Source organism: Oncorhynchus tshawytscha, linkage group LG12, assembly GCF_018296145.1.
Source record: "Oncorhynchus tshawytscha isolate Ot180627B linkage group LG12, Otsh_v2.0, whole genome shotgun sequence".
In the NCBI taxonomy this organism is placed as follows: Eukaryota; Metazoa; Chordata; class Actinopteri; order Salmoniformes; family Salmonidae; genus Oncorhynchus; species Oncorhynchus tshawytscha.
The window spans coordinates 25,029,458-25,045,636 of record NC_056440.1 but is presented as its reverse complement, the minus strand read 5'-3'; the positions used below and the strand labels follow the sequence as shown (position 1 = coordinate 25,045,636).

The 16,179-nt window shown below is 42.8% G+C and overlaps 1 protein-coding gene across 1 annotated transcript in view; it reads left to right on the top strand.

Annotated features, from left to right (window-relative positions):
• Positions 1-16,179, top strand: part of LOC112262778 (ras GTPase-activating-like protein IQGAP1) — an 85,322-nt gene that overhangs the window by 31,737 nt on the left and 37,406 nt on the right. Inside the window, 4 exon segments of the mRNA XM_024438533.2 lie at positions 11,651-11,718; positions 14,632-14,745; positions 15,012-15,190; positions 15,865-15,952. Of these exon segments, the coding sequence (XP_024294301.1) occupies positions 11,651-11,718; positions 14,632-14,745; positions 15,012-15,190; positions 15,865-15,952 (449 nt within the window).

Below are 16,179 nucleotides of genomic sequence, written 5' to 3'. Positions count from 1 at the left end.
CAGCTTTGGAGTGTACAGCTTAAAGTGGTCCTATGGAAAGATACTCCAATCTCCACTGTAGAGCTTTGCAGCTCCTTCAGGGTTATCTTTGATCTCTTTGTTGCCTCTCTGATTAATGCCCTCCTTGCCTGGTCTGTGAGTTTTGGTGGGCATGCCTCTCTTGGCAGGTTTGTTGTGTTGCCATATTCTTTCCATTTTTAATAATGGATTTAATGGTGCTGCGTGGGATGTTCAAAGTTTGGGATATTTTTTTTATAACCCTGATCTGTACTTCTCCACAACTTTGTCCCTGACCTGTTTGGCGAGCTCCTTGGTGCCGCTTGCTTGGTGGTGCCCTTTGCTTAGTGGTGTTGCAGACTCTAGGGCTTTTCAGAATGTGTGTGTGTATATATATGTGTATATATATATTAGTGGTAGACCGATTTTATGATTTTTCAACACTGATACCGAAAAAGTCGATACCGATTCATCTATTTGTAATAATGACAATTACAACAATACTGAATGAACACTTATTTTAACTTAATATAATACATCAATAAAATCTATTTAGCCTCAAGTAAATAATGAAACATGTTCAATTTGGTTTAAATAATGCAAAAACAAAGTGTTGGAGAAGAAAGTAAAAGTGCAATATGTGCCATGTAAGAAAGTTAACGTTTAAGTTCCTTGCTCAGAACATGAGAACATATGAAAGCTGGTGGTTCCTTTTAACATGAGTCTTCAATATTCCCAGGTAAGAAGTTTTAGGTTCTAGTTATTATAGGAATTATAGAACTATTTCCCTCTATATCATTTGTATTTCATTAACCTTTGACTATTGGATGTTCTTATAGGCACTTTAGTATTGCCAGTGTAACAGTATAGCTTCCGTCCCTCTCCTCGCTCCTCCCTGGGCTGGGACCAGCAACACAACGACAACAGCCACCATCGAAGCAGCGTTACCCATGCAGAGCAAGGGGAACAACTACTAGATGGCTCAGAGCGAGTGACGTTTGAAACGCTATTAGCGCGCGCTAACTAGCTAGCCATTTCACTTCGGTTACACCAACCTCACCTCGGGAGTTGATAGGCTTGAAGTCATAAACAGCGCAATGCTTGACGCACAACGAAGAGCTGCTGGCAAAACGCACGAGAGTGCTGTTTGAATGAATGTTTACGCGCCTGCTTCTGCCTACCACCGCTCAGTCAGATACTTGTATGCTCAGTCAGATTTTATGCAAAGCAGGACACGCTAGATAATATCTAGTATTATCATCAACCATGTGTAGTTAACTAGTGGTTATGATTGATTGTTGCTAGCTAGCAACTAACCTTGGCTTACTGCATTCGCGTAACAGGCAGTCTCCATGTGGAGTGCAACGAGAGAGAGGCAGGTCATTATTGCGTTGGACTAGTTAACTGTAAGGTTGCAAGTTTGGATCCCTCGAGCTGATAAGGTGAAAATCTGTCGTTCTGCCCCTGAACAAGGCAGTTAACTCACCGTTTGTTCCTAGGCCGTCATTGAAAATAAGAATGTGTTCTGAACTGACTTGCCTAGTTAAATAAAGGTATAAAAAAAAATGATAATAATAAAAAATCGGCAAATCGGCGCCCAAAAATACCGATTTCCGATTGTTATGAAAACTTGAAATCGTCCCTAATTAATCGTCCATTCCGATTAATCGGTCGATCTCTAATGTATATACTGAGATCATGACAGATCATATGACACTTAGATTGTACACAGGTGGACTTTATTTGATGTTCTCGGTATCAGTATCTCTACTTGCACATTTATCGTCTGCACATCTATCATTCCAGTGTTTAATTGCTAAATTGTAATTACTTTGCCACTACGGCCTATTTATTGCCTTACCTCCCTAATCTTACCTCATTTGCACACACTGTATATAGACTTTTCTATTGTGTTATTGATTGTACGTTTGTTTATTCCATGTGTAACTCTGTGTTGTTTGTGTCGCACTGCTTTGCTATATCTTGGCCAGGTCACAGTTGTAAATGACTGGCCTACCTGATTTGACTAATTATGTGACTTCTGAAGGTAATTGGTTGCACCATATCTTATTTAGGGGCTTCATAGCAAAAGGGGTGAATACAGATGTAGTGGTTTGGGTGTAGCTGGTGCAGAGGAGTCGGGCGCAGGACAGGAGAGATGAGCAACTTTACTCAAATATTCCAATAACATGTCGTAATACCGAGCCCACATTTACAGACCGAACATACATAAAACAATCACGCACAAAAACCATGGGGAAAACAGAGGGTTAAATAATGAACATGTAATTGGGGAATTGAAACCAGGTGTGTAAAACAAAGACGAAACAAATAAAAAATGAAACGTGGATCGGCGATGGCTAGAAGGCCGGTGACGTCGAACGCCGCCCGAACAAGGAGAGGGACCGACTTCGGCAGAAGTCGTGACAGCAGATGCATGCCCCACTTTTCCGTTTTTATTTTGTGTAATTTTTTGAAACGAGTAATTTTTTAAATTTCACTTTCCCAATTTGGACTATTTTGTGCATGTCCATTACATGAAATCCAAATAAGAATCCATTTAAATTACAGGCTGTAATGCAACAAAATAGGATAAACGCCAAGGGGATGAATACTTTTGCAAGGCAATGTATCACGTTATGGCAGGTTCACACATTATAGCCTATATAACGTTATGGCAGGTTCACACATTATAGCATATAGAGTGCCTTCAAAGTATTCACACCCCTTCACTTTTTCTACATTTTGTTGTTTTACAAAGGTGGAATTAAAATGGATTTAATTTTCCTTTTTTGTCAATGATTTACACTAAATACTCTAGTGACAAAGTGGAAGAAAAATTCAGACATTTGTTAAAAATATGTGACAAATTAAACACTAATATATCTTGATTAGATAATATTCAACCCCCCTGAGTCAATACATGTTAGACTCACCTTTGGCATCGATTACAGCTGTGAGTCTTTCTGGATAAGTCTCTAAGAGCTTTGCACACCTGGATTGTACAATATTTGCACATTATTATTCAAAAAATTCTTTAAGCTCTGTCAAGTTGGCCATTTTCAAGTCTTGCAATCAATTTTCAATTTGATTTAAGCCAAAACTGTAACTCAGCCACTCAGGACCATTCAATGTCGTTTTGGTAAGCCACTCCAGTGTATATTTGGCCTTGTGTTTTAGGTTATTGTTCTGCTCAAAGTTGAATTTGTCTCCCAGTGTCTGTTGGAAAGCAGACTGAACCAGGTTTTCCTCTAGGATTTTGCATGTGCTTAGCTCTATTCCATTTATTTGAATCCTAAAAAGCTCCCTAATCCTTGCCAATGACAAGCATACTCATAACATGATACTTGAAAATATGAAGTGGTACTCAGTGATGTGTTGGGTTGGATTTGCCCAAAACGTAACACTTTGTATTCAGGACATAAAGTTAATTTCTTTGCCATTATTTTTGCAGTTTTACTTTTGTGCCTTATTGGAAACAGGATGCATGTTTTGGATTTGTTTTATTCTGTACAGGCTTCCTTTTCAAATAAAATAAAATAATAATTGTCACATGTGCTGAATAGAACAGGTGTAAACTTTACAGTGAAATACTTAAAAGCCCTCAACCAACAATGGAGTTTTAAGAAAATCCATAAATTAAAAGATAAGAATAACAAATTATTAAAGAGCAGCAGTAAATAACAATAGTGGGGCTATATACAGGGGGTACCTGTACAGAGTCATGCCTGGCCGTCAGTGAACAGGGAGTACAGGAGGGGACTGAGGACACACCCCCGAGGGGCCCCCGTGTTGAGGATTAGCATGGCCGATGTGTTGGTGTTGTTACCTACCCTTAACACCTGGGGATAGCCCGCCAGGAAGTCCAGGGTCCAGTTGCAGAGGGAGGTGTTTAGTCCCAGGGTCCTTAGCCTATTGATGAGCTATGAGGGCACTATGGTGTTGAACGCTGGGCTGTAGTCAAAGAATCGTTTTCTCACATAGGTGTTCCTTTTGTCCAGGTGGGAAAGGGCAGTGTGTAATCGAGATTGCATCATCTGTGGATCTGTTGGCGTGGTATGTAAATTGGAGTGGGTCTAGGGTTTCTGGCATAATGTTGATGTGAGCCATGCCCAACCTTTCAAAGCATTTCATGGCTACAGGCGTGAGTGCTACGGGTAGGTAGTCATTTAGGCAGGTTACCTTGGTGTTCTTAGGCACAGTGACTATGGTGGTCTGCTTAAAACATGTTGGTGTTATAGACTCAGAGGTTGAAAATGTCGGTGGAGACACTTGTCAGTTGGTCAGCGCATGCTCGGAGTACACGTCCAAGTAATCCGTTTGGCCCCGCAACCTTGTGAATGTTGACCTGTTTAAAGGTCTTACTCGCATCGGCTGCGGAGAGCATGATCACACAGTCGTCCGGAAAAGCTGATGCTCTCGTGCATGTTTCAGTGTTGCCTCGAAGCGAGCATAGAAGTACTTTAGCTCGTCTGGTAGGCTCATTTCACTGGGCAGCTCTTTGGCTGTATTTCCCTTTTTGTAGTCTGAAATTGTTTGCAAGCCCTGCCACATCCGATGAGCATCGGAGCCAGTGTAGTATGATTCGATCGTACTACATTCGTCAGCTCTACCCTTTAGTTCAGTGCGAATGTTGCCTGTAATCCATGGCTTCCTGTTGGGGTATGTACATACAGTCACTGTGGCGACTACGTCCTCAATGCACTTATTGATAATGCCAGTGACTGATGTGGTGTACTCCTCAATGCCATCGGAAGAATCCTGGAACATGTTCCAGTGTATGCTAGCAAAGCAGTCCTGTAGTTTAGCATCTGCTTCATCTGACCACTTTTTTTATAGACTGAGTCATTGGTGCTTCCTGCTTTAATTTTTAGCTTGTAAGCAGGAATCAGGAGGATAGAGTTATGGTCAGATTTGTGTGTGTGTTGAGTAAAGGTGGTCTAGAATTTGTTTCACTGGTTGCACATTTAACATGCTGATAGAAATTAGGTAAAACTGATTTAAGTTTCTCTGCATTAAAGTCCCCGGCCACTAGGAGCTCTGCCCCTGGATGAGCGTTTTCCTGTTTGCTTATGAAGGAATGCAGCTCATTGTGCGGTTTTGGTTACAGCATTGGTCTGTGGTGGTATGTAGACAGCTACGAAAAATATAGATAAACTCTCTAGGTAGATAGTGTGGTCCACAGTTTACCATGAGATACTCTACCTCAGGCGAGCAAAACCCTGAGACTTCCTTAGATATCGTGCTCCAGCTATTGTTTACAAAAATGCATAGGCCCCCGCCCCGTGTCTTACCAGAGGCTGCCGTTCTGTCCTGCGGATAGTGTCTAACCTGCCAGCTGTATGTTCTTAATGTCTTCGTTCAGCCATGACTCAGTGGTGATGTACGTGCTTTCAGTTTGTCCCATTTACCGTGCTTTGCAAAAGTATTCATCCCCCTTGCTGTTTTTCCTATTTTGTTGCATTACAACCTGTAATGTAAATTAATTTAAAAATCCCCTAAATAAGATCGGGTGCAATCAATTACCTTCAGAAGTCACATAAAGTCCACCTGTGTGCAATCAAACTAATTAAGTGTCACATGGTCTCAGTATATACAGTTGAAATCGGAAGTTTACATACACTTAGGTTGTATTCATTATAACTCGTTTTTCAACCACTCCACAAATTTCTTGTTAACAAACTATAGCTTTGGCAGTCGGTTAGGACATCTACTTTGTGCATGACACAAGTAATTTTTCCAACAATTGTTTACAGACAGAATATTTAACTTATAATTCACTGTATCACAATTCCAGTGGGTCAGAAGTTTACATACACTAAGTTGACTGTGCCTTTAAACAGCTTGGAATATTCCAGAAAATGATGTCATGGCCTTAGAAGCTTCTGATTGGCTAATTGACATCATTTGAGTCAATTGGAGGTGTACCTGTGGATGTATTTCAAGGCCTACCTTCAAACTCAGTGCCTCTTTGCTTGACATCATGGGAACGTCAAAAGAAATCAGCCAAGACTTCAGAAAATAAATTGGAGAACTCCACAAGTCTGGTTCATCCTTGGGAGCAATTTCCAAACGCCTGAATGTACCACGTTCATCTGTACAAACAATGGTATGCAAGTATAAACACCATGGAACCATGCAGCCGTCAAACCGCTGAGGAAGGAGTCGCGTTCTGTCTCCTAGAGATGAACATCCTTTGATGCGAAAAGTGCAAATCAATCCCAGAACAACAGCAAAGGACCTTGTGAAGATGCTGGAGGAAACAGGTACAAACGTATCTATATCCACAGTAAAACGAGTCCCATATCGACATAACCTGAAAGGCCGCTCAGCAAGAAAGAAGCCACTGGTCCAAATCCGCCATAAAAAAGCCAGACTACAGTTTGCAACTGCACATGGGGACAAAGATCATACTTTTTGGAGAAATGTCCATTGGTCTGATGAAACAAAAATATAACTGTTTGGCCATAATGACCATCATTTTTGGGGGAGAAGAAAGGGGGAGGCTTGCAAGCCGAAGAACACCATCCCAACCGTGAAGCACGGAGGTGGCAGCATCATGTTGTGGGGGTGCATAGCTGGACTGGTGCACTTCACAAAATAGATGGCATCACGAGGGAGGACAATTGTGGAAATATTGAAGCAACATCTCAAGACATCAGTCAGGAAGTTGAAGCTTGGTTGCTAATGGGTCTTCCAAATGGACAATGACCCCAAGCATACTTCCAAAGTTCTGGCAAAATGGTTTAAGGACAACAAAGTCAAGGTATTGGAGTGGCAAAGCCCTTACCTCAATCATATCAAAAATGTGTGGGCAGAACTGAAAAAGCGTGTGCGAGCAAGGAGGCCTACAATCCTGACTCAGTTACACCAACTCTGTCATAAGGAATGGGCCAAAATTCACCCAACTTATTGTGGGAATCTTGTGGAAGGCTACCTGAAACGTTTGACCCAAGTTAAACAATGTAATGGCAATGCTACCAAATACTAATTGTGTGTATGTAAACTTCTGACCCACTGGGAATGTGATGAAATAAATAAAAGCTGAAATCATTCCCTCTACTATTATTCTGACATTTCACATTCTTAAATAAAGTGGTGACCCTAAATGACCTAAGACAGACATTTTTACTCTGATTAAATGTCAGGAATTGTGAGAGCTGAGTTCAAATGTATTTGGCTAAGGTGTATGTAAACTTCCGACTTCAACTATATCCACCTGTTCTGAAAGAGTCCCAGAGTCTGCAACACCACTAAGCAAAGGGCACCACTAAGCAAAGGGCACCACCAAGCAAGCGGCACCATGAAGACCAAGGAGCTCTAAAAACAAGGGACAAAGTTGTGAAGAAGTACAGATCAGGGTTGGGGTATAAGAAAATATCAGAAACTTTGAACATCCCACAGAGCACCATTTGAAAGAATATGGCAACACAACAAACCTGCCCAGAGAGGGCCACCCACCAAAACTCACGGACCAGGCAAGGAGGGCATTAATCAGAGAGGCAACAAAGAGACCGATGGTAACCACGAAGGAGCTGCAAAGCTCTACAGCAGAGATTGGAGTATCTGTCCATAGGACCACTTTAAGCTGTACACACCACAGAGCTGAGCTTTATGGAAGAGTGGCCAGAAAAAAGCCATTGTTTAAAGAAAAAGGTGTTCGCCAAAAGGCTTGTGGGAGACTCCCCAAACATATGGAAGAAGGTTCTCTGTTCAGATGAGACGGAAATGTAGCTTTTTGTCCAAGGAACATGCTATGTCTGGCGCAAACCCAACACCTCTCATCACCCGGAGAACACCATCCCCACAGTGAAGCATGGTGGTGGCAACTTCATGCTGTGAGGTTGTTTTTCATTGGCAGGGACTGGGAAAATGGTCAGAATTGAAGGAATGATGTGTGGCGCTAAATACAGGGAAATTCTTGAGGGAAACCTGTTTGTCTTCCAGAGATTTGAGACTGGGACGGAGGTTCACCTTCCAACAGGACAATGACCCTAAGTATACTACTAAAGCAACACGTGAGTGGTTTAATGGGAAACATTTAAATGTCTTTGAATGGCCTTGTCAAAGCCCAGGAACTCAATCGAATTGAGAATCTGTGGCATGACTTAAAGATTGCTGTACACCAGGGGACCCCATCCAACTTGAAGGAGCTGAAGCAGTTTTGCCTTGAAGAATGGGCAAAAATCCCAAGGGCTAGATGTACCAAGCTTATAGAGACATACCCCAAGAGACTTGCAGCTAAAATTGCTGCAAAAGGTGGCTCTACAAAGTATTGACTTTGGAGTGGTGAATAGTTATGCACGCTCAAGTTTTCTTTTTTTGTGTGTCTTATTTCTTGTTTCACAAGAAAAAATATTTTGGTATCTTCAAAGTGTTAGGCATGTTGTATAAATCAAATGATACAAACCCCTCAATTTTTTTATTCATTCCAGGTTGTAAGGCAACAAAATAGGAAAAATGCCAGGGGGTGAAATAGTTTCGCAAGCCACTGTATTTTCCAGTGATTGAAGCCAGCACAACGGAAGGCAAGGGCAGATTAGCCACTCCTCACCTGATCTCTTTCCGCGAAACCTACGTTTAACTTTTCCAGCCATTCACGGGATCTGGACCTGTTCAGGTGTCCATAGTTTTTCCCTCGTGTCCGACTCATCAAAGAAGAACTCCTCGTCCAGTTTTAGGTGCATAATCCCAGTTCTGATGTCCGGGAGGTCTTTTCGGTCATAAGTGACGGTAGCAGCAACAACATTATGTACAAAACAAGTTATGAACAACACGAAAAAACAAACAAAGTAGCACGGTTGGTTAAGAGCCGATAAGACGGCAGCCCTACCCTCCGGCGCCATCTTTACTCAATTCACTCTGTCATTTAGGTTACTATTGTGGAGTAACTACAATGTTAATGATCCATCCTATTACATCCATTAAACTCTTAACTGTTTTAAAGTCACCATTGGCCTCATGCCAAAATTCCTTGGCAGTTTCCTTTCTCTCCGGCAACTGAGTTAGGAAGGACGTATCTTTGTAGTGACTGGCTGTAATGCTGCACCATCCAAAGACATGTTTTAATAACTTCACCATGCTCAAAGGATAATCAGTTTCTGCATTTTTTTATTGTAACCATCTACTAAAAGGTGCCCTTCTTTTGTGAGGCATTGGAAAACCTCCCTGGTCTTTGTGGTTGAATCTGTGTTTGAAATTCACTGCTCGACTGAGGTGCCGTACAGATAATTGAACAGTATGTGTGGGGTACAAAGATGAGGTATTCAAAAATCCATGCAATTTATCATGTGACTTGTTTACTCCTGAACGTATTTAGGCTTGCCATAAAAGGGTTGAATATTGACTCAAGACATTTCAGCTTTTCATTTTTTATTAATTTGTAAACATTTCAAAAAAGATAACTCCACTTTGACATTATAGGAATTGTGTGTTGGCCAGTGACACATAATCTCAAATGAATCCATTTTACATTCAGGCTGTAACACAACAAAATGTGTAAAAAGTCAAAGGGTGTGAACTTTCTGAAGGCACTGTTATAACATTAATGCAGGTTCATACATTATAACCTATATAACGTTGTTATTACAGCTTCACAGCTGTTGCAGGTGTGGGTTGGCCTTAGATTATTACGCTAAAAGGCATTACTGTTAACTTTAACACTTTCAATCCATTAATAAAGGTAGTAAACCCCATGAGTCACTCTCACACAGCCCTCTAACTCCCGCTCTTTTTTCAAAGGTCATGATTGATTCATGTCCTGATTATGCACTGTGCTATCATAAACATCCCACAGGTTTGACGGAGAGCCAAGGTCCAGCAACCTACTGTAACGGCTCTCTGTCCAGTGCTTTTGAACACTGAATAACTGATATAACTGCATAATGTAGTATACACACCCCTGTTAACATCTCTAGAAAATAAACAGCCTATAACAGTGCTTCAAACTTTTTTAGTTACTGTACCACCAAGTACATTTTTCTCTGCCCAGAGTTACCTTGTAGTACCCCCTCATGTGCATTTGACCAGAAAGCCTATGGTCTCATGAGCCATCTCAAGTACCCCCTGTGGATAGGCCATAGACCCCCAGGGCTCCTAGTAGTACCCCTTGTTGGTACACACTGGCCTATAAGACAGGCCGGTCTATACTGAGCTTGCATCCCAAATGGCACCCTTTCCCTGTTAAGTGCACTACTTTTGACCAGTCAGTCAATCAGTCTCCAGTCTTACCTCGGAACTGCTGTCATAGTGTGGTGGTGCTAGTAGAAGTAACAGATCTGTAGTGACATTTTGTCATTGTGTGAAGTTAATGGTGTCACTGTTAGTGTCTGGTTTTGTACTGACTGGTTTTATTCCAGACCCTGTGTTCTGTGACCACATTGACTGTCATGTATACAATACACATAACCTGTCATGTGTACAGAGAAGAGGGGTTTGTAATGTATACAGTGCTTGACTTGGACTGAAATAGGTGCTGGTATCATTTTGAGTGCCGTTACTGTTTAGGTGCAGGAACTCCACAATATTTTTAGCCAGTATTTTAGGAAGTGCAGGAACTCAAGCAGTAGAACATTTACAGTGCTGCTATTTAGTACCGCTAAGCTCCTGCCCAAGTCGAGCACTACTCGTACTGTATATCCATCTGAATGTGACAGAGAATTGGAGTGAATGCGTTAGCTAGTTGACTTGTTGTTGTTTTTGTCTTTGAGCTGTTTGGTCATGGCCCATGAGGGCAGGCTTCCTTCCCTGCCTGTGCACGCACACGTGCTCTTCCTTCCTGGCAGTGCGGTCTAACCCCATTGGGAGCCAGGGTAGGGAATAAACTATAGCTCTGAGGAGAAGTAGACACACTGGGCTAGTGAGCCTTTGTTGAGATTTCAGTGAAGTGGAAAAATAGAAAGGCAACACAATAGAATGGAAACGACATAATAAACGTTTGGCCTTCCCTCTGTCTTACCAGACTTTAAACCCCTCAGGAAGAGACCCGTAGCCCAATCTATAATTCATGCCCACTTATCAAGAACCTGCTGGCAGATGAAAGTTTAATGCAGTTTCCAGCCACCTGTTTGTTTCAGGCTAACTGGGCTCAGTACAGTCAGTGCAGTTGGCTTGTCAGTATTCTGACTGCTGCTTTCTCTGAGCACATATTGCTCCCCTGTGGGGAAAAGGGGGAATTGCAGTTTATTGGGCCGACGCTCTTCTAGCTCAGTCTGGAGAAGATGATGTTTCAAGGTCCCCTTGGGATGCATCCTTCCTTCCTCACTTCAAGTTGTCACTTATCAGACTGACATGCTTTCATAGGTGAAAGCAATATGGTGGATTCCTTGCTGACCCAAGGGCAAGAGGAAGGAAGGATGCATTTCTAAAGTATTCAAGCAAGGGAAAAGTGTGGATAGATGCAGATGTTAGTAAATGATGTTTCCCCTGTCTCTGAGTTATTGAATAAACATAGCCACATCTTATCCACAACTTTAGTACCCTTTCTTCCTAACCATTCAATCTAAATTAAAGATCTGAGCGCTTCATACCGTTCCATCCCTCGACCCCAGGCAGTTATTCTCCAGGATACTTGAAGCAAAACCTGACTAGAAGTAGCTCTACTAAATGACCAAAATGAAATGGAAATGTAACACAACCTTGTGTTTTATTCCAGCTTATACCTGTACAAACGGGGCATTGCACCACAGATCCAGGACCTGCTGGGGAAAGTGGCCTTCACAGGTAAGAAAGACCAGCCCACAGCATTTTACCAGGCCACAGTGGTATTTTACTGTAGCATTTAACCAGGCTACACTAGTGTTTTACAAGGCTACAGTAGCATTTATTCCACCAGCTCTTCTATTCCAGCATCATAATTAGAGATCTCATGGGAGCCATAGCTTGAGTTCACCCTGTACTTTAAAATCAACACGTAGTGTTTTCCTCTGTCTGGCACCAGACTGGTTTTGATTGAATGCTGGGTGCTTGAACCCGTAGGAACAGTTGCTGTGGGAACCTGCAAGTAAGCATTTTGTTGGACAGTGACTAGTAAAACTTGAAACTAGTGTAAAGAGGTACTACAGTATAATGAACTTGTTGCATTGAGCTGACTGCTCCAAAATGAACACTAACATCACACAGTGTTGTAGTGAAGGAGGAACTGCTGTAGTAATTACTACCTCTCTTTGAAACTAAAGGAAATCATGAAGACTCATTTAGCCTTGCTTTAGCCTTGCACAGATAATTGGTGCTCTTGTTTGGTTTTGATTGAAACAGAACGTCATCGCTCGAACCTAGCTGCATGTTCAATTCGATAAGCACTGTGGAGATCAGTATGATATACTGTGGTTGTTGTGAGTGAAGTGGGAAGTACCCACCACATGTCTTATCTGGATGAATAACTGCAATATAACACTTACTCATAAAAAACACTTGAACCTTTATCAATTGCTATCACTGACTGAAGTTATTCACTTGTACTCCAACGGCCCAAAAAATAAAGTGCCCATTTCACCGAAGAGGAGATATACTTCCTAATATTGAGTTGCACCCCATTTTGCCCTCAGAACAGTCACAATTTGTCGGGGAATGGACTCTACAAGGTGTCGAATGCATTCCACAGGGATTCTAGCCAATGTTGGCTCCAATGCTACCCACGGTTGTCTGGATTTCCTTTGGGTGATGAACCATTCTTAATACACACAGGAAACTGTTGACCCAGCAGCGTTGCAGTTCTTGACACACTCAAACGGGTGCGCCTGGCACCTACTACCATACCCTGTTCAAAGGCACTTACCCTGGGGCGGCAGGGTAGCCTAGTGGCACTTACCCTGGGGCGGCAGGGTAGCCTAATGGTTAGAGCGTTGGACTAGTAACCAAAAGGTTGCAAGTTCAAATCCCCGAGCTGACAAGGTACTTAATCTGTCGTTCTGCCCCTGAACAGGCAGTTAACCCACTGTTCCTAGGCCGTCATTGAAAATAAGAAATTGTTCTTAACTGACTTGCCTAGTTAAATAAAGGTGAAATTAAATGACATATTTTGTCTTGCCCGTTCACCCTCTGAGTGGCACACATACACAATTCATGTCTCAAATATCTTGAGACTTAAAAATCTTTCATTTCCGGTCTCCTCCCCTTCATTTAGAGGTTGATTTAACGGGTGACATCAATAAGGGATCATAGCTTCACCTGGTCAGTCTGTCAATGTTCCTAAGGTTTAGTATACTCGGTGTATGTTATATGAAAAGGTCGACAATATCAAAGTACTGTAGGCTAATATGACTGAAATAGATCCAGTGCATTCGGGAAGTATTCAGACCCCTTTACCTTTTTTTTGTGACGTTACAGCCTTGTGTATCCCATCGTATGTACAATGTCCAACAAAATGCTTACTTGCAGGTTCCTACAGCAACTGTTCCTATGGGTTCAAGCACCCAATCAAAGCCTGGCTGGTGCCAGACAGAGAAGAACACTACGTGTTGGTTTTAAAGTAATCAGCATGTGGTCACTGACAGAGCTCCAGAGTTCATCTGTGGGGATGGGAGAACCTTCCTGAAGGACAACCATCTCTGCAGCACTCCACCAATCAGGTGGAGTGGCCAGACGGAAGCCACTGCTCATTAAAAGGCACATTACAGCCAGCTTGGAGCTTGCCAAAAAGCACCTAAAGGACTCTCACACCATGAGAAGCAAGATTCTCTGGTCTGATGAAACTAAGATTGAAGTCTTTGGCCTGAATGTCAAACGTCACTTCTGGAGGAAACCTGGCACCCATCCCTACAGTGTAGCATGGTAGTGGCAGCATCATGCTGTGGGGATGTTTAATCAGCAGCAGGTACTGGGAGACGAGACAGTATCGAGGGAAAGATTAACGGAGCAAAGTACAGAGAGATCCTTGATGAAAACCTGCTCTAGAGTGCCCAGGACATCCGAAGGTTCACGTTCCAACAGGACGTCCTTAAGCACACAGCCAAGACAACGCAGGAGTGGCTTCAGGACATGTTTCTGAATGACCTTGAGTGGCCCAGCCAGAGCCCGGACTTGAACCCGATTGAACATCTCTGGAGAGACCTGAAAATAGCTGTGCAGTGACTCTCCTCATCCAACCTGACAGAGCCTGAGAGGATTTGCAGAGAAGAATAGGAGAAACTCCCCAAATACAGGTCTGCCAAGCTTGTAGCGTCATACCCAAGAAGACTCGCGAAGTCTATAATTGCTGCCAAAGGTGTTTCAACAAAGTACTGAGTAAAGGGTCTGAATACTTATGTAAATGTGATATTTCAGTTTATTTGTAATGTGCAAAAAGTTTTTGCTTCATCATTATGGGGTATTGTGTGTAGATTGATGGAAAAAACTATTTCATACATTTTTCAATAAGGCTGTAACGTAACCATGTGGAAAGGGTCAAGGGGTCTGAATACTTTCCGAATGCACTGTATGCCAGTCATGCAAAGCAGAAGTCACGTATTGACGACATTCCTTACTGTAAATACTAGCTTACTAAAACAGCTTAATTTCACTGTATTGCTTTGTAATTTCTCCGAAGCTTCTTGATGTTCTACATTTTGCCAGTGAATTAGCAGGCCCCTCTCCCAGGGGAGTCGAGGTTTCCTGCTGTACCAGTCTGGTTGTATTGTGTTCCTGTCTGTCCCACAGAGGAGGAGATCAGTAACATGCGGAGCGAGCTGGAGAAATACGGCATTCAGATGCCAACCTTCAGCAAGATAGGAGGCATCCTGGCCAACGAGCTCTCGGTGGACGAGGCAACCTGTGAGTAGGACAGTACACTGTTCCATCCATTGGAGACCACATGTCTTCTATCTTGCTCCTGGAGAGACCCATAGGGTGTCCAGGGTTTGGTTCCAGCCCAGCACTAAAACACCCAATTCAACTAATCCAACCTTTGATGATTAGCAGATTAGTTGAATCAGGTGTGTTAGTGCTGGGCTATAACAAAGGTCTGACCTCTCATAGACAGACATACAGACATGTTTACTGCCGAGTGTTACTCACTTCTTGCTGGTGTCCCTCCTCAGTGCACGCTGCTGTGTTTGCCATCAACGAGGCGGTGGATAAGGGTGAGGCGGCTGTGACCATAGGGACATTGAAGAACCCCAACGCTATGCTGAGGAACACTGGGGAAGAGCTGGCCCAGGACTACCAGGACACTCTTAGCAGGGCCAAGGCCAGCAAGGAGCTCCAGGCCTCAGGCAGGGTGAGGAACTCCCAAATTCTCCCTGATGTTGCCCTTTCCACCAAAGAGGCACCCAGAAGAAGGCTGTTTTTTGACCAGAGACCTATGGGTCCTGAGTCCTGGTAGAAGTAGAAGTTTCAAAACTGACCTTGGATCAGTATCTTGATCCTGTTCTGAACAGAAATAGTATAGTATTAGTCTTGTCTGCAGTGAATACCACCTGAAACACCCAGCAGCCCTTGCCATGACATTCCAGTGGCTGCAGCATCAGCTGAACTCCCACTACAACACTAGTCTTTCCACACCAGCTGGTATCTTTCCTCTCATACTCCACACTAACTCTGTGTAACATGACCCGCTGTGTTAAATTACACATTATTTCAGCAAAGTCATGATCTTAAATCTAAAGTTAATATGATGGCCAGATTGTCAACAGTTTTAGCATGACGGTCTGTTTTAGTTTCAATGATAGTAGTAATGACTGGATCGGAATCCATGGAACGGTATTCGAACACATCAGACATGCTTTCCATGTGTTTGATACCATTCCATTTACTCCATTCCAGCCATTATTAGGAGCCGTCCTCCCCTCAGCAGCCTCCTGCGGTTTCAATATGCACAAAATGTAAAAACCTTAAGAATGTATGTTTATAGTCCGTCTAACACAATGCTTTTTCTCTTGTCTCCCTGCTCAGCGCTTGTCCATAGCCACAGAGGAGAGAGATGTTTATGAGGAGCTGCTGACCCAGCAAGAGATCCAGAGCTGCGTCGACCTTGTTAACAGTAACTACCGTCACTCTTATGACCTCAAAAATGTGTATTCTGAACATCTAGGATAGGCCTTCAGGATGTGTCTGGTAGATCTTCTACCTTTTCCACAGCCGGTTTGAGATCTCATGTCAAAACAAGAGGTTGGACACCCCTTGTCTACAGGTTTGTGGCTGAGGGTTGATTTCAGTCTGTGTCCAGTCTGTCTCCGTCCAACCCCTGCTCCCTCGTGTCTGTCTCTC